We start from the raw sequence: 16909 nt of genomic DNA on the forward strand, positions 1-16909 counted from the left end.
GAAAAACAAAACAAACAAAACAAAAAAACCCACACAGGCAGCCAGCAACAACTGAAAACTTTATCATCGCGAAGCTTGAAAGAGTAAGGAAAAGCTATTTAACAAGCTTTATTTAACTTGTTGCTGGGAGTGGGAATGGGATTAGGTGACCATTTTCATGCTGCAAGTGAAACGAAACAGAGAACATAAAGGAAACCAGGATGTAGAGTCCATAAAGGAAGGAACTTGCTGGAGTGCAAGCGCCTGGTGGTTACTGTCTGTTCATATTATGTGGAATTATGGCCTTTACCACTGAACTACTTTCTCAGTCTTCGGATCACTTAAAAAAGATCCTCACCTGTTTCGCTTTTATATCCCCTGCTCCTAAGAAGCTTAGGGACAACTCCTGACACGACACGTGTCTCTTTCGGGCTAAAACTTTTTAGCATCAGAATAAAGGCACTTCCTGAGAAATTGAGCGACCGCAAAACTTTGGGTTCGCTGCTTGCCGTAGCGCGCTCATTGGTGCCCAGGTTACCGCCCCATTCTCTGAACTCACGTTAGTCTTCACGCATGCGCAGCGTATACCCACGCCCCCTCCCGGGTCTAGGACGCAAGCGCGCGCACGCTCCCCGGTCGGGGTGGGCGGGGAATGGGGGAGAGTAGGAGGGAGGGGAGGAGGGGAGGTGTCTACTCCGGTGAGTAGAAGGCGGTGGGACGCTGCGATCTCCCGGGCCTGACTGCCTGGTGGGAAAAACGCCTCGCCAGCATAGAAGCGGCGGAACGGAGTGGTGCCAGTCAGCGTAACACTCGAGCGGCACAATCGGGCCGCTGAGCCCTCTCGATCATCAGGGCGCGAAGCCCCGGCCTAGGCCCCGCGGAGATGTCCAGTTGCGGCGCTTGTACCTGCGGCGCTGCGGCTGCCCGGCTTCTCACCACCTCGCTCACCTCCGCGCAGAGAGGTAACGAAGTAGTCCCGAGCCGGTGCCGGCTCTGGGCTCTCGGGGAGTGAAGCGGTAGGGACCCCGGGGAGGGAGGCATGAAGGCTGCGAGGCGCTGCGAGCCTCTGGAGTACCTGGCTTTTGGATTTGAAGAAAACCCAGTGGGCTATCCCCCGCCTGTGCGGTCTCAGGCCTTCGGAGTTTGGTGCTGGAACGGGGCCATCTCGCCTCAACTCAGGGAGAAGGACCGAGTGCGGCACTCACTCGTTAAAGTGACCCCCGTGCAGCCCTACTTGGGGCCTGTCACTTTTGGGGAGTCACTACATGCCCGGTTGTCCGACTAGTTGCCTGGACCAGTGGCACGCAAGGGTGTCACTGTCATTGTGCGGTCGGCGACGACAGGACGTAAACACAGCTCGCTGTCCTTCCAGATACTTGGCAAACTTGGGGTCCCAAGAAAGCAGCGGGGAGGCGGCGCGGAGGGAGGGGGAGATGACCGCTGGAATTCCTCTAATACTTAAACATAGCAACAGTCGTTCACCCGCTTCCACAGTTTGACAGCTGGGATCAGCCTCTAAGAGTGGCTTTTGTTTACTTTGCTTCTCTATTCATCAGGACCTGTGATAGAGTGCACACCTGCCAAGAGATTCCGGGAATGGAACCAATTTTTCTCTTCCTCAAGTTTATGCATATCAGATTGTGAGGCTAGGTCTTGTTAGACTCCGAACTTATAAATGTCTTTTTATGATGACCTTTGGATCAATAAGAGCTGTTTTCTTAATTTTTTTTACTAATTCTAAAATTATCATTGTTTACTAAATTTATAATTGGTAATTTATTATACACACGAAATGGAGTAACATAGGCGGGAGCATTTAGTATTGACACGTAAATGTAAGATTTAGTCTTAAAACATTGCCACACACCAACAAGTAGATGTTCCAGAGGCTTGATTTGTAAACACTCAAAAGAAACATAATCTTAATGTATTATTTGACATATATTCATTGAGGTCTTAAGGTATTACTGTTTGGTAGTAGGGATATTAAATTCACCCTGTTTAAATTTGGTAAAGGGGACAACAGCATTAAAAAGGGTGATGTGTTTTAGACGGGAAGGGTTTTTTTTTTTTTGGTTCTTTTTTTTTGGAGCTGGGGACCAAACCCAGGGCCTTGCACTTGCTAGGCAAGTGCTCTACCACTGAGCTAAATCCCCAACCCCGGGAAGGGTTCTTAATAAGATTTAGACAAAGAATTCCTAGAGTCAGCCCGGAGGTTATAGCACATGACTTTAGGTCTAGCAATCTTTAGGCAGGGCCAAGCCAGGAACTATAGACCAACCAGTCTTGGCCTTGGATTCAGATCCACCTGCCCAGCTGATGAGCCTACACCACCACGCCCATCGGATGTATATATGCTTTTTTTTTTTTTTTTTTTTTTTCCCCCAGAGCTGGGGACCAAACCCAGGGCCTTGCGCTTGCTAGGCAAGCGCTCTACCACTGAGCTAAATCCCCAACCCCGTATATATGCTTTAAATGGACTTGGCAGATGTCTTGGAAAGATAGCTCAGCAATAAAAGCGTTTGCTGTCCAGTCTCACAACCTGACTTCAACCCTAGGTAGAATAGGGTAGAAATAGGGCAGAAAGAATAGAACCCTGTGAGTAGTGAAGAGCAGACAGACAAACTTTAAATATGCTTGACATCTATAGGGTCACTTTGTATTTTAAGAATGTACATTCAGAGGAACTTCACCATTTAACTTCAGGTGACAGCACTGACCCTGACTTTGGGTGGGAGAATTGTAGGGTTGATGTAATTTCTTTAATTTCTGACTTCCTTCAATTCAATCTTTGTACAAAGGATGTCACTTCAGCCAGGCTGTCATGACACGTCTTTACTCCCAGCACCTAAGGTACAGGCAGGTGGCTCTCTTCAGTTCCAGGACAACCAGGGCTACACAGACACCCTGTCTTCAAAACCAAACCAACCAAACAAGAAAGACAAAGGGTGTCATTCCATAAAAAGGTCTGAATGAAGAGGTCAGATGTTGGCATCCACAGTTCTTATGATTATATAGTACACCTACCTTAATTTTTAGTTCTATTTCTCCTCCCTCCCTCCCTCTTTCCCTCCCTCCCTCTCTCCCTTCTTCCTTCCCTCCCTCCCTCCTTCCCTGGTAGTCAAATACAACAGATTAAATAGGGCAGAGTGAATAGTTGAAGCGTTTTTATTTCAGCAATTTTGCTGGGTAGACCAGACTGCCTTGAACTTGGACAGATTACTCCTTCTCTTGCCAGTGAAGAGCTAGAATCACAGTCCTTAGAGGCAGGCCTGCTTTCTCAGACGGCGCGCCTCTGTACTGAGGACTGAGTCCAGGGCCTTGACTGGGCCAGGCTGCTGCTTTCCCCTTGAGGCTTCAAAGGCTTCTCTGGTCTTCAAAGAATTTAAGATTTCTTTTTTTCTTGGATAAGCAGAATGGACTTAGTTAAAAAATCATCAAATTTTTTTTTTTTTTTTTTTTGGTTCTTTTTTTTTTCGGAGCTGGGGACTGAACCCAGGGCCTTGCGCTTCCTAGGTAAGCGCTCTACCGCTGAGCTAAATCCCCAGCCCCATCAAATGTTTTTAAACTTAAATGTTTTATATATTACAATACTGCTGTTACTTGTTCTTATTAAACAGTACTTAATACTCATGGAAAAATAGTGCATAAAATAAAAATCTAAGTTTAATGTAGTAAACTTGTTGCAGGTTTTTTTTTTTTTTTTTTTTTTTTTTTTCGAGCTGGGGACTGAACCCAGGGCCTTGCGCTTCCTAGGCAAGCGCTCTACCACTGAGCTAAATCCCCAACCCTGCAGGTTTTTTTAAAATATTTTTTCAATTTGTGTTAGAAGGTAGAGGCCAAACTAGTAAGAGGATTTAGCTTTATTTCTCACCAGTTACTATACACACTGAAAATACTCTCACTAAAGCAGGTAATTTTCATCTTTTTTTGAGACTATACTCTGCTATTATTTATTCTTTCATGCTAATTAGATCTTTTTTTTAAAGTTAGATTATCTGTAAAGTTTTGTAGACTCGTTAGTTCAGAATGAAGACTCCAGGGAGGACCTGGGACTCAAACCCAATATCAACTGCATAGAGAATTCACACTAGTCTGGGTTACATGAAGAACTCTCAGAAAACAAAAAGTTAGCTATGGTGTTGGCTCATCCTAATAACCTTCACACCTTGGAGGGTTGCCATGGTATTTAAGCCAGTCTGGGCTATAAAGTGAAAGCTTGTCCTCCAAAAGGGAAAAACATCATTTAAATATATATTAAGTATATATGTCAAGTACACTGTTTAAAAGCTGAATAAGTTGTGGCTGGAGATACTGCTCCAGAGAGAACTGGCTGCTCTTCCAGAGGACCTAAGTGAAATTCCCAGCATCCGTATGGTAACTCATACCATCTTTTTTTTTTTTGGTTCTTTTTTTCAGAGCTGGGGACCGAACCCAGGGCCTTGCACTTCCTAGGCAAGCGCTCTACCACTGAGCTAAATCCCCAACCCAACTCACACCATCTTAAGTACACTTCTAGGGATCCTAACACCTTCTTCTGGTCTTCATAGGCACCAGACACACACAGACACACAGACACAGACACACACACACACACACACACACACACACACACACACACACACACACACACACACAGATAAAAAACACCCATACATAATTTATAAAATTAAAAAAAATAAAAGTCAGTTACATTATTATTTGGAGACAAAGTTTCACTATGTAGCTGATGCTCTTTTGGGACTCACTGTGTATTTGAGCTGCTGTGGATCACAGGTGTACACCGAAATGCCTGGCTCTTAGGTTTCTTATTTGTTTTTGCCATAGTGGGTCATTAAACCAAGGGCCTTACACATGCTAGGCAAGTGTTTGGCTCTTTAAGAATATTTTGTTTTGAGACAATGCTTCACCAAGTTCTCTTTGTAACCGTTGCAGGCTTGAACTTGCCATCCTCCTGCCTCAGCCATCAAAGCAGCTAGGACTCAGTTCTGTGTCACCAGGCCTAGCTTTCTCCTACTTCTTAGCAGCCTTAAAATAGACGTTCCTTATGTTATTATTTGAGAAGGCAGCTACTCTGAAACTGGACAGGCTTTATCTGTATGACAGATGTTCATAGATGGCTTAACTTTTTTTTTTTTTTTTTTTTTGTTTCTTTTTTTTCGGAGCTGGGGACCGAACCCAGGGCCTTTTGCTTCCTAGGCAAGCGCTCTACCACTGAGCTAAATCCCAGCCCCATGGCTTAACTTTTAACTGGCATCTCTCATTATTGCCAAACCGTGTTGCAAAATGTACAGAAATATGTCCCTAGCTTTCAGGGGTTTTTCACCTGAAGTTTACAGGTTCTTCAGGGGTCAATAGATAGGATTCGGGTTTCCTAAGCTTTATTTTCACTAATCTTTAACTGGAAAATGGCATTTTCTTTAGTTACCCGGAGGCCACAAGTCATCAGTCTTACAAGTGCCTGTAACTTTGTCACCAGTCAGAGTCACACTCTTTCACATTATAGTTTGGTCTGCCTTGGATCTCAAAATCTTGCTTTTCCACCCACCGTTTTCTTTTCAGTAATTACATTTTATTTATTTGAGTGTGTGCAAGGGTGTGCATGTGCACATATATCATCATACTGTGCTTATGGAGGCCAGAGACAGTTGTGGGCTTAGTTTTTCACCGTATGCTTCCCAGAGATTGAATCTCACGAGCCATCTCACCTGCCCCTGCTTTAGCCTCTCGGGCGCTACCATGGGCCTAAGCCACCAAGCCTTAATTTTTTTGATTCTCTTCCTTAGCATAGTATAGTGGTTTCTTTGTTGTGTATTTTATAGTATAACATTCAAAAAATTCCGAAATCTGTTCAGAAATTTACCAGAGTATGTAGGTTTCACAGTACAAAAGAGTTAAACTCCAATAGTGTGTACACTGATTCTGTTTTCTGAGGTAGTTTTGTGGTTCACGAGTGGCCACTACTCAGTACAGTTGTTCTTGAAGTGCAGGCCCGAGGCAGGAGCATTGGCTGCAGTGTCAACACCAGCATCAACCTGGAACCTTGTTAGAAAGTCATTCCTGGGTCTTGCCTTCAGCCTTCTGCAGAACCAGGGAAGAGTGCCTGAGAGTAATACTGATACACACGTGAATTTGAGGACCATCAGTTTAGTGGCTTGGCATCTTGTTCATTGTCATAAATTAGTGTTAAAACAGAACTATAATGTCATGACAAAAGTTTCAGTAAAGAAATCCTTACCTTCAGAAATTTAAATGACGCATAAATTATTTTTTTTCAGGTAATGTTTTTTGTTTTTCAAGACAGGGTTTCTTAATATAACCAGCCCTGGCTATCTGGACTCACTTGTAGACCAGGCTGGCATCAAACTCATAGAGATCCACCTGCCTCTGCTATCCGAGTGCTGGGGCGAAGGGCCTGCACCACCCTCCTGGCTCAGGTAGTATTTTATCTGGTGTCTATATGGTTGCCTTGGTTTTTGTATTTAGAAACACCATGTACTTAAACATGCAAGTCTATGGTATCTTCTGACAGCACTTTGGTAAACTGCTAGAAAGCCACCTTAAGAATTCATTACAGCCTCTTGGTTTATGTAAGGTTTTTAGCCCCATAGTAATGAAAGGCATAGAATTTTTAGTCAAAGGCCATTCACCTCTTTGTTCAGTCTTAGTTTGTTCCCTGAAACTCAGCTAAAGGCAGAGGGAGGACTGCACAAAGTTGTCCTCTGACCTCCACATCCACACCATGGTGTAGGCACATGCATATCATACACAGATACACAGTAATAATAAGTTAAGAAAAAGGTGAAAAAAGCAGTCAGGTATGGTGGTGCATACCTTTAATCCCAGGAATCAGGAGGCAAGGGAATCTCTGAGAGCCAAGTCAAGATCAGCCTGGTTAACATACTGAGTTCCAGGTAAGTTAGAGCTACATAAGAAGACTGATCTTAGGAAAGAAAGCAAGGTAAAAGACAGCCCAAGGGGTTGGGGATTTAGCTCAGTGGAAGAGCGCTTGCCTAGCAAGCACAAGGCCCTGGGTTCGGTCCCCAGCTCCGAAAAAAAGAAAAAAGAAAGAAAGAAAAAAAAAAAAAAAGACAGCCCAAGAGCAGCTTAGCGTCCACCTAGAGACAGACAAATATACTCTTAAGCTGGTGCACGCTTTAGTCCCAGCACTCGGGAGGCTGAAGTAGGTGGATCTCTGAGTTGGAGGCTAACCTGGTTTAGAGCCAGTTCCAGGACAGCAAGGGCTACACAGAGAAACCTTGTCTTGAAAAAACAAAAACAATATTTTAAAAATAGTTCCTTTTTCTATAAGATGTATTTCAGTAAATATGCTTATTTATAATGGTGTTCTTTGTTTTTAAATCAGAAATGTTAGTCCAGGCTGGCTTTAAACTCAGTATGTAGCAGAGGATAAACTTGATCTTTCTGCCTCTATCTCCCAAGTGTGGAGAATGCCAGCACATGCTATCATTTTAGTTTTTGTTGGTTTTTTAAAAAAGATTTATGTTTATTTACTTTGTTTTTTATTTTTACTTTCTTTACATGCATGTCTACATCATATGTATTCAGTATCCTTGATCACCAGAAGTTTCAGATCCCCTGGAATTGAAGTTACAGATGATCTTAGCTTTGAACTGGAAGTCCTCTGAAAATCAGTTAATGCTCTTAAGTCCTGAGGCATCTTTCCTCTCTTTCTTTTTAAAGTTCTCTGTCTCTGTCTCTGTCTCTGTCTCTGTCTCTCTCTCCCTCCCTCCCTCCCCCCTTTCTCTCCCCCTCCCCCCTCCCTCCTTTCCTCCCTCCCTCTCTGTTTGTGTGTATGTATGTGTGTATGTGTCTGACTGTATACCTCATATATTGAGATGCCCTCAAAGGCCAGAAAGAGGGTGTTAGATCTCCTGGAGTTATAGACAATTTTGAACTGTACTTTGGATCTTCTGGAAGAGGAGCAAGTGCTCTTAACCACTGAGCCATTGCTCTCTAACCCTAGCCTTGTTTCTAGTTTTTTTTTTGAATAGTCTTAATATAGCCAGGCTGACTTCAAGCACAGTGTGTGTCTGAGTGTGACCTTGGCCTGGTCCTCTTGCATCACCTAAGTCCTAGGATTACAAGCCGGCACCATGATTTTCGTCTTGTTTTATTTTTTTTCTCATTGTATAGCCCAGGCCAATTTCCAGCCAGGAGTTCTCCTGCTTTAATTTCTGCTACAGACATGTGCCACTTTGCCCTTGCCTGGTTTGGGGTGCTCTTTGTGTGTGTGTGTGTGTGTGTGTGTGTGTGTGTGTGTGTTTCTTTCTTTGAGATGAGGTGTTAAAAGTAGCCCAAGCTGGCCTTGAACTAAGTGTCAGACTGGGATTAAAAGTGTGCAGCATTTAAAAATGTATACTCAGGTAATATTAAGTGTATACTGAATATTTTAATTATAATTTATATGCATCTGGGATGTGTACTTAGGGGTTTATATGCCATGGCACGCCTGTGGAGGCCAGAGGACATCTTTGTAGAGTTAGCTATTTATTTATTTATTTATTTATTTATTTATTTATTTATTTATTTATTTATTTATTATTTTGAGATAGGTTACTTGCTTTGTAGCATATTGGCCTTGAACTTAACAGAAATCCACCTGCCTCTGCCTCTGCCTCCCTAGAGTCAATTTTCTTCTTTCATCAGGGAGCCAGCCTGAAACCTCCATTCTTCAGGCTTGCACATCAAGTACCTTTACCTGCTGAGCCATCTGGCCAGCTGTACGTCTTACAGTGTTAGTGTTGTTAAACCATCACCACCATCCATGTCTCTTGTAAATCTAAAACGCTGCCCAACCAAAACCGTCCATTCCTCCACTCTTAACAACCACCATTCTGATCACTGTGTCAGGTTCTCTACTGAGAAAGAACCCAACAACCATGTAAGTGGAGAAATGTGCAATTTTTGAAAGAAGTGATACAACCTTCAGGTAACCAGAGAGACAAAAGTTGCCACAGTACGCTTATCTTCAAGGTACAAATAGTACACAAAAAAATACAAATATAGCATGTGAAAGACCTTTTTAAAAAACTTGCAGGTAGAGTATGTGTTTAAACTTGTGTCATTTTAAAAGAGCCACAGGTTATTATGACCTATGTGATCTTGCTTTTAAAGACTTGATCTGCAAACAGTGTACTTGGATGGGATCATCCATCTGAGGCCATGCCTGTTTCTGGAAGCACTTTGCCCTTGGTGTGTGGCCTTTCTGGGAAAGCCAGCGAGTTTCAACCTTTCTGTGTTTAACTTTTATTCACCAGGACTTTGTTCATTTTAAGATTTTATTTTATGTGGGTAAATGTACTTAATTGAATGTATGTGTGCCATGTATATGTCTGGTACTTGAAGAGGCCAGAAGAAGTCGTTGGAACTCTTGGAATTGTGGTTGCTAGGACTCAAATACAGGTCCTCTGGAAGAGCAGCCAATGCTCTTCACTGAGCCTCCTGGGAATTTATTGAGACATATCAGTATTCTGTATGAAAACTAATAGACTTCCTTCTCCCTCCAGGTATTTCTTGTGGGCGCATTCATGTGCCAGTTTTAGGAAGACTGGGGACCTTGGACACTCAGATTCTGCGCAGAGCTCCCCTTAGAACCTTTTCAGAAACACCAGCATACTTTGCCTCAAAAGATGGGACAAACAAGGATGGCTCCGGAGATGGAAATAAGGTTATTTCTGTCTTATTGGCATCTGTACATTCCTGTCTGTAAAGAGCTAAATAGAATAATAGTTATGTACTCTGTTTAAATGTGTTCTGTAGGAAATATGAATTACATAAAATGATCTGAAGAGTCTGAGTTCTTATTTGGAATCTGTTGTTTTGGTTGTTTGAAGCAGTTTCCTTGTGACTTAGGCTGTCCTGCAACTTGCTGTATAACCCAGGCAGCCCTGGAATGGGATCCTCTCACTTCAGGCTCCTGAGTGCCCACCCTGTCCAGCTTATTCACTGCTTGGCTTGTATGATACAATACTTGTATACTCATTGTACTTAGTAAGCAGAGAGTAAAGTCCTGATATCTTAAGCATAAACTGTCATTAAATAATGACATGATTAGTCAGATTGAGTGAGGAATATCCATTTTCATACACAAATCTCACTGCTCAAGTGTTTAAGAAATGACTGCTGGGTGGTGGTGGTGCACACCTTTAATCACAGCACTTGGGAAGTAGAGGCAGGTGGATCTTTTAAAGTTTAAGGCCAGCTTAGAACTACAGAGTTCCAGGATAGCTAGGACAGAGAAACCCTGTCTCAGAAAACCAAAAAAAAAAAAAAAAAGAAAGAAAGAAAGAAAGAAAAAAAAAAAAAAAGAAGGGGAGGCTACTTTCCCACAGGCTTGAACGTCAATTCCCAGCACCCACATGGCAGCTCAGGCCTGTCTGTACTCCAGTCCCAGGGATCTGATGTCCTCTTGGCCTGCACAGGCACTGCACATATGTGGTGTGCAGACGTGCAAGCAGGTAAAAAAGCCAGTGCACATAAAATTTAAAAGATTTAAGCTGGCTGGTGCTGTGTACATCTTCAATCCCAGCTCTTGGGAGGAAGAGGTAGGTGGTTCTCTGTGAGTTTGAAGCCAGCCTGGTTTATAGAGTGAGTTTAAATATTTGTTAAGTCTTCTGATCCAATTTATTGAGCACTGAGATTATAGGTATGAACCACCAGCCTGGATTATTCCTATAAATAGCTTTTTTACATCTCATTTAGAATGGGAATCACTAGCTGGGCAGTGGTGGTACACACCTTTAGTCCCAGCACATGGGGAGCAGGGGTAGGCGGATCTCTGATTTTGAGACCACCTTGCTCTACAAAGTGTGTTCCAGGACAGCTAGGGCTACACAGCGAAACCCTGTCTCAAAGAACCAAAGAAATATGTGTGTGTGTGTGTGTGTGTGTGTGTGTATATTTTTTTTTTAATATGTATTTTTTAAAAAATGTCTTTAGATAAATACATAGTAGCTAGGACTGATTTGATTTTTTTATGGTAGACCTTTTGTATACAAATCATACTAATATTTCCAGCATGGAAATCGTAAAAATTTTTTAAAGATTTATGTATGTATGTATGTATGTATGTATGTATGTATGTATGTATATGTATGCATGTGAGTACACTGTGGCTGTCTTCACACACACCAGAAGAGGGCATCAGATTCCATTACAGAAGGTTGTGAGCCACCATATGGTTGCTGGGAATTGAACTCAGTGCTCTTAAGCACTGAGCAATCTTTCCAGCCCACAATTGTAAAACTGTAAGATTAATATGAATTGTTGTTTACAGCTAAGCTTCATGTAAATGATATCTGAAACAAATGGTTTTACTACCCTTTTCTCTTTCATGAACATTAGAAATCAGTGACTGAAGGAAGCAGCAAAAAATCAGGCTCTGGGAATTCCGGGAAAGGTGGAAACCAACTTCGCTGCCCTAAATGTGGCGACTTGTGCACACACGTAGAGACCTTTGTGTGTAAGTATTTTGAGTTTTCTTTCCCCTTTTGATACAGGCCATTGATTGTATAGAAATTATATAAACCAGAATGAGTTTTGCCCTGATCTTGCGATCCTCTAAATGTTCTAAAAACACTAAAAAATTTCTAGGACAGGTAGCACTTTGCATTCTAAGAGGAAAAGAGAAAATATTTGTTTAATTTGCTTTAATATATTCATTTCAGATTTGGATTTTGTGAGTTTTTGTGAGTCTAGTCATTGGTTTTAGGAAATCTAAGACTTATACTATACTATATTTTTACATTCTTCAAACACTTTCATCTTGAGCAGACACCATGACCAAGGCAAGTCTTAAAAAGGACAACATTTAATTGGGGCTGGCTTACAGGTTCAGAGGCTCAGTTGTTATCATCAAGGTAGGAACATGGCAGCATACAGACAGGCATGGTACAGGCAGAGTTGAGAGTTCTACATCTTCATCTGAAGGCTGCTAGTGGAAGACTGGCTTCCAGGCAGCTAGGATGAGGGTCATAAGGCCAAGCCCACAGTGACACACCTACTCCAACAAGGCCATACCACCTAATAATGCCACTCCCTGGGCCAAGCATATACAAACCATCGTAACTTTATTAAGTAGCCCATATGCCAGGATGATCAGTCATTCATGTATTAAGCTAATTTCTTCTGGGTACTGATATGCCAGAAGAGAGAAATCTCAATTTTGGGAAGTGTTTGATGATTATTAATGGTTCAGGCTACTCTGAACAGTAAGAACAAAGTGCATTACATCAAATGACTCATGCCTACATGCTTTAGAGCTAATTATAATCAGGGGAAGATTGCACTGTACCACATGCCAGCCTTCCTGTGTCCCTGTCAGAAGGTTTCTTTTTTTGTTATTCCCTCCCATTCCCTTCCTGTATTCCTCTTTCTTTTTTCTTTTCTCCCCCCCCCTTTTCTTCCTTTCTTTCCCCAAGCTTTGGTACAGTCTTGCTGTATAGCCAGCTAGCTTTGAACTCCATGATCTCATCCTCCTAAGTACAGGGATGGCAGTCATGCCTCAATACTTCAGTTACATTTTCATATTTACCATTTTTATAGTTTTGGGAAGCTTTTTTTTGAGACAGAGTCTCTGCCTAGCTCCTGTTGTCCTGGAACTTACTATGTAGACCAGACTGGCCTCAAACACACAGATATGCCTGCCTTTGCCTCTTGAGTACTGAGATTAAAGGCATGCATTGCATCACCTGCCCTGCTAATAAAATAATTTTAAAGTAGCTCTATTGGACAGTTTGACTCTAAGACGTGTTCTTCAGGGATTTAACTGGTAAAAGAAAAAATCAATTAGAATAAATCATAATTTGGATTGCCGTATAAGCTGAAAGTGGTGGACGTGAACAATGATATTTTCTAGACAAATCCAACATGATGAAGTAAAATCGTAGAGTCTGGGGATTTCTGTCACGTAGTCTGGAAGAGCACTGCCATTATGACTCATTATGTCATTTTAATTTGTGTTTTGCCAATGACCTGTATATAATGTCTAGTGTCATTTGGGCATTTGTGAGTGTTCTGTGGCTAGATGACTATTTGAAGACTTTGTTCATTTCTGATGAGGTATCCAATGTTGAAGAGCTCCATTATGTATTCTAGGTACTAGACCCAGGTTCAGGTGCTTGCTTCACAGGTCTTTTAAACATAGCATAGCACAAGTCAGCAACATTTGCTGGAAAAGGCCAACCATAAATACTTCAGGGTTTGTGGACCATGTAGCCTCTGTTGCAGCTGTTGTACTCTGCATTGTGTCAGGTACTCTCCTTGTTTCTGTGACACTGCACTGACAGAACAACTTAAAAAAAGGAAGTATTTATTTTGGCTCATAGTTTCAGAGCATTACTTGGCCTTGTGTACTTGTACAAGAACACTGTGCCAATGGGAATGTGCAATGGAAAAAAGAACTGTTCCTTTCATGCCCCAGAAACAGAAAAGGAGGAGTGCTAGCAGTCTGTTGACATCCCTTCTTTCCCTCTTCCGTGTGTGTGTGTGTGTGTGTGTGTGTGTGTGTGTGTGTGTGTGTGTGTGTGTATACGTGTATACACGCATAAAATATCTCAAGGGCGATGTGAAGGAGGTGGTTCTCTCCACTTTATGTGGCTTCAGGGATCAAACTCGGGTCATCAATCTTGGCAGCATGCACTTTTACCCTCTGAGTCACCTCCCTGGCCCACTTTTCCCCCCATTTGCTTTGCCTAGGCCTTCAGCCCGTGGGATGTGTGGCCTGCTTTTAAAAGTTAAGAATTATGCCTTATAAATTCATGTCACCTCCATGGTATTTGAATAAGTAAAATTGAGTCATTGAATTTGAGCATATAGCAAACTTGCTTCACCATACACTTGTATTGCAAATCCAGTATTCAAGTTAAATGTAAGCAGCCCTTCAACTTGTTCAGATGAGACATAGTGGTGTTTAATCTCTTTCCCTTTGACCTAATTTCCTTAGAGAAATATTTTGGTCTTCTGTTTTCAAGCCAGATTTTCCTGTCACACAGCCTGAACTAGATGAGAGGCATCTCTGCCCTTTAATCCTTGCCCTGTTTGCCTTCAATAACAGCTGTGAACTTGTACCTCGTTATACAATAATGACGCTCACTGCTTTTCCTTCAGTGGGAAATGGCAGTTATATATTTGAACTTGTGTTAATGTTCGGATTTGATGGCTTGAATGTTTTGTAAGTGATTAGTAAATGCACAGCATATGTAAGTCAGTCCTTGTAGTTTACAGTTTGCTGCTGGAACATCCGGAATATGTGTGTGTGTGTGTGTGTGTGTGTGTGTGTGTGTGTGTGTGTGTTCGTGTGTGTTCATGCACATGTATATGCTTTATTGTTTTAATAGATTATCTTTTTAAAATTTTTTGAAGGTTCATTTTATATTTTGAAATAATTTTTAAAAATTATTTTGTATATGGATATTTTTGCCTCCATGTTTGTGTGCAGTCCCCACAGAAGCCTGAAGTGGGGGTCTTGAGTTCCCCCAGAACTCAGGAGCTATAGACATTTGTGAGCCACCATGTGGGTGCTGGGAAATGGAACCTGGGTCCCCTAGAAGAGCAGGCAGTGCTGTTGACCATTGATTCATCTCTTTAGCCCCTTAAAATTTATTTTAGTAATATGTAGGTGTGTATGTATCTCCATGTGGGTATTTGCCTGAGCAAGTACCCACACAGGACAGAGGCATTGGATCCCCCTGGAGTTAGAGCCTCCTGACATGGGTTGTGTGAGCAACATCAGTTCCAGTCTAAGACTAATGTGTTCTCCTGTTCACTGAGACATCTCTCCAGCTCCTACAAGAACTTTTCTCTTTTTCTTTTTTTTTTTTTTTCATGGTTCTACATGGAGAGGTTTAATGAGAGAAGGGGAGAGGAGAGAAAAGAAGGCTGGCCATGGGCACGTCGGGGGAAGTGAGGAATGGGAAGAGAAGGGACAGGGACAAAGGGGAAGAGCAAGGAAAAGAAAAGAACAAAGAGAGAGCAAGAGAGCATAACTTTTTTCTTAATTAAAGCTATTTCTATAAAATTTGTTCCCCTTTTCTGGCTCCTCTCAGATTCTTATCTTTCTACCCACAAATGTTTTAAAACGTTCTTTGGAGAAAAAAAAAATCAAGAAACCAATATCTCCCACTCCTAAAACCCCACAAAAACAAACAAACTAATAAGAAAAAAATGCCAAAGCAAACAGAACAAAACAAAGAAAAGGCCATAAATATACTGTGGAGTTTGTTTTGTGATGGCCTTCGGAGGCAAGAGAAAACTGGTTTTGCTTTTCCCAGCAGGTATCAATTACTGGTAGCTCTTGGTTGGGGCAGGGCCCTGTGCCTACTTCCTCTTACCCTTCTGATTAAATCTGCACAGGCCCTAGGCTTGCTACCACACGGCCTCTGAGTCACCTGAGCTTCAGTTCTCCTGTGGCTGGAAGACACTGTTTCCCTAGAGTTATCCAGGTTCCATTTCCCAGCGCCCACATGGTGGCTCACAAATGTCTGTAACTTTGAGGTCTAGGGGATCCAACGCCCTCTGCGGGCTTCTGTGAGGACTCTACACATGTAGTGTACAGATAAACATGCATGTACGTGGAATAATTTTTAAAAATTATTCTCAAAAAGTAAAATGAATCTTAAAAAACTTTTGAAAAGATATTGTATCAAAACAATAATAAAGCAAGCATGTGCATCTGCCTCTCAAGTGCTGGGATTAACCTAACCAGTTAGTCCTTTGAAATGTTGACCGATCTCTTTGGCCTCTACTGTACAGGTAGCTAAAGTTGTAGTGAATTCATAAGTACAGGGGTAGCTATGTCCCGTTCTAAAGACAGTCCTTTACAACACTCTTTCCCGTCCTCTAGCTCCTAACATTCTTTCTGCCCCTTCTTATTCGATCCTTGTTTTGGGGCGGGAGGGGATTAGTGCTGAACACCCACTAGTCATTTGTTCTTAGCACTTTGACCGGTAACTGCTGATCATTGCAAAGAAGCGCTTCCCTGTGAAGGTTGAGGACATCAGTAACTATCTACAAACATAGACACTTAGAAAGCAGTTGGCCAACACGTCCATTTAACAAGACAAAGTAGGTTCTACCTCACCTGCCCCAAGGCCTTGACCTCTGCAGTCATGGGGTTTGACCTGGTTTAGAGTTCCAGGCATGAGTTTCTAACTGTGGAGCAGGCTTAATCAGATCCAGAAGAGGTTGGTTATTACTATAACCTTTGAACCACTGTTGCACCAGTGGCTCCATGTTACCTGGCAGCAGATCAGGATTGTAGCGTTCAGAGTTTGGCCAGGCTGATAAGTAACCCAGTGGCCTACATAGTGCCTTCTGGGACTGTGAGAGCTAGCCAATAGGGAGGAAGACTTTGTGTCAGTTCCAGCTTGATTTCTCTATGTCTGCAACCAAGGTGTTGTATTTTTAAACATTATGGTTTACACTCTTGTTTTCATGGTCATCCAAGAACAATGGCAATGGCATGTGTTATTTTGGGGTTTCTGGCCTCCCCCTGACCAACTCATAGTGGGAGATAACCCTCCACCTGGCATTGAGATACCCGTGTTCAAACTTTTTAAAAAATTATACTTAAGACTAAGATTTTAAAAAATTGTATATGTGTAAAAAAAGGGGGTAGGGATGGGGAGATGGCTCAGTGGTTACGAACACCAACTGCTCTTCTAGAGGTCCTGAGTTCAATTCCCAGCATCCACATGGTGGCTCACAATCATCTGTAATGAGATCTGAAGCCTTCTTCTGGTGTGTCTGAAGATAGCTACAGTGTACTTATATATATAATAAATACATGTATAAAAAAGTCATATATGTGTGTGTATGCATGGGCTTATGTGTAACACTTGTATACATAAGTCCAGTAAAGTAAAAGAGTCTTAGGTCCCCTGGAAATTTGGTTCTAAACTGCTGTGAG

The 16909-nt window shown here is 42.2% G+C and overlaps 1 protein-coding gene across 2 annotated transcripts in view; it reads left to right on the forward strand.

The window, feature by feature from the left end:
* The first annotated feature begins 612 nt into the window (after positions 1–612).
* Clpx (caseinolytic mitochondrial matrix peptidase chaperone subunit X) overlaps positions 613–16909 on the forward strand; it is a 39031-nt gene continuing 22734 nt past the window's right edge. For both annotated transcript variants that reach the window (XM_032909436.1, XM_032909437.1), the window contains exons 1-3: positions 613–941; positions 9510–9670; positions 11347–11464. In XM_032909436.1, the coding sequence (XP_032765327.1) occupies positions 863–941; positions 9510–9670; positions 11347–11464 (358 nt within the window). In that variant the 5' untranslated portion in view covers positions 613–862. The remainder of the gene's footprint in view (positions 942–9509; positions 9671–11346; positions 11465–16909) is intronic.

This window comes from Rattus rattus, chromosome 8, assembly GCF_011064425.1.
Source record: "Rattus rattus isolate New Zealand chromosome 8, Rrattus_CSIRO_v1, whole genome shotgun sequence".
Lineage (NCBI taxonomy): Eukaryota > Metazoa > Chordata > Mammalia > Rodentia > Muridae > Rattus > Rattus rattus.